At 32.7% G+C, this 1,714-nt stretch overlaps 1 protein-coding gene across 1 annotated transcript; it reads right to left on the reverse strand.

Moving 5' to 3' along the window:
- Positions 1-594: 594 nt before the first annotated feature.
- On the reverse strand, positions 595-1,452 carry LOC145002304 (uncharacterized). Its single transcript, XM_078961600.1, has one exon. It carries the CDS (start codon positions 1,450-1,452, stop codon positions 595-597), a length of 858 nt encoding a protein of 285 aa, XP_078817726.1.
- Positions 1,453-1,714: the final 262 nt, after the last annotated feature.

A 1,714-nucleotide genomic window follows, 5' to 3' on the forward strand; every position in this document is an offset into this window, starting at 1 on the left:
TGTCATTGAAACTTAATAAGTTTCTATTAGACTTTGGAGAAAATAAGGCATTTTCTATACAAAAGCTTGTACCATTTGGTAATATAAAATGGGCTTTCCCGGTTCCCTCTATCAAGTCTGTAGGACCTGATATTATATGTATAATTGTTTTTCTTGGTACTAATTTTGAAAAATATTTCTTTGATTTCAGAATAGTATGTGTACTACCACTATCTGCTATACAAAGATCTCCAATATTTTCTTGGTGTTTCGCTCCAGTTGGACTCATATTAAACTTCACATATGAGAGGAATAATAAGTGAATAAACATAATCATAATTATTATTAAAAGAAATTTCATTTATTGAAGGAAAGGCATTACATGAAAAACAAACGAAGGAAAAACAGTTTTACTAGAACAATAATAGATTTTTTTTTAGTTTATGTCTTTCATGTCATTGCAGAAATCGGCAACATTTAGCGGAGTGAATTCAACATTATCAATGAGGTTTTCTTCTTTTCCTTTTCCTTTAATGGACTCTTGATAAAGTTGAAAAAATGTGCAGGTGTGCGACAAGTCCTTGACCAATGGCCTGTGCTACCACATTTATAACATCAACCATCAGATGTTTGTGATGTCCCAGTGTCATGCCTTGCCACTTTGGCCTTATCTTGTGTGTGGACATTGTTTCTTTGTGAATGTTGGAAATTATTCCTTTTCTTGCCACGAACACGATTATTACCTTGTCCACGACCATAATTATGGTTCTGATTATGACTTTGGTTTCGATTAAAATAACCACCACCTCGTCCTCGACCACGATCACGCCCTTGTCCACGTGTATTGTTTCGATGACCATCAATATTTGTAGCATTTGCTTCAGGAAGTGCTACTGATCCTGTTGGACGAGATTCATGGTTTTTCATCAAGAGTTCATTGTTTTGCTCTACAACGAGCAGACATGCATTCAGTTCAGAATATCTTGTGAAATTTTGCATCCGATATTGTTGCATCAAGGTAATGTTTGTTGCATGAAATGTGGAGTAAGTTTTCTCCAACATATCTTCATCAATAACTTCTTGTCCACAATATTTGAGTTGTGAACATATTCTGAACAAAGTTGAGTTGTATTCATTTACTTTCTTGAAGTCTTGAAACCTTAGTGTTCTCCATTTATCTCTAGCATTTGGAAGTATAACTTCCTTTTGATGATCAAATCTTTCTTTCAAAAGATTCCAAAGAATACTTGGATCAGTAACATCAAGATATTCAAATCTTAACATTTCATTAATATGCTTACGAAGAAAAACTTGTGCTTTTGCTTTGTCTTGTGCCAAGCAATTATTAAATTCCTTTATAGCATTTGAGATTCCCATGGACTCAAGATGCATTTTTACATCTATCATCCATGGCACATAGTTTTTCCCACTAACTGCAAGTGCTACAAACTCGACCTTTGCAATGTTGGACATAATGTAACTTGATTAAGATAGATGTGATTTCCACTTCTAAATAACCTTGGTTTGAGCTTTCGTGTTAATAACGTGTTATGAATTAAGCGTAATTAATGTAACTTTAAACCAAAACAAACTACTAAACTTTGATAATAACTTTAATTGAGAAGAAAGAATATTTAGAGAGAATATGAAAGTTATATCTCTTATAACTTTTTGGTGTATTTCATTCTTTACAATGGATGGGTATTTATACTATAAATCTTACTAACATATAATT

This window comes from Lactuca saligna, chromosome 6 (assembly GCF_052625555.1).
Source record: "Lactuca saligna cultivar CGN05327 chromosome 6, ASM5262555v1, whole genome shotgun sequence".
Taxonomy (NCBI): Eukaryota; Viridiplantae; Streptophyta; class Magnoliopsida; order Asterales; family Asteraceae; genus Lactuca; species Lactuca saligna.

Coding starts and splice junctions, on each gene's coding strand:
- LOC145002304 (XM_078961600.1), bottom strand. CDS start 1,452: ATGTCCAACATTGCAAAGGTCGAGTTTGTAGCACTTGCAGTTAGTGGG.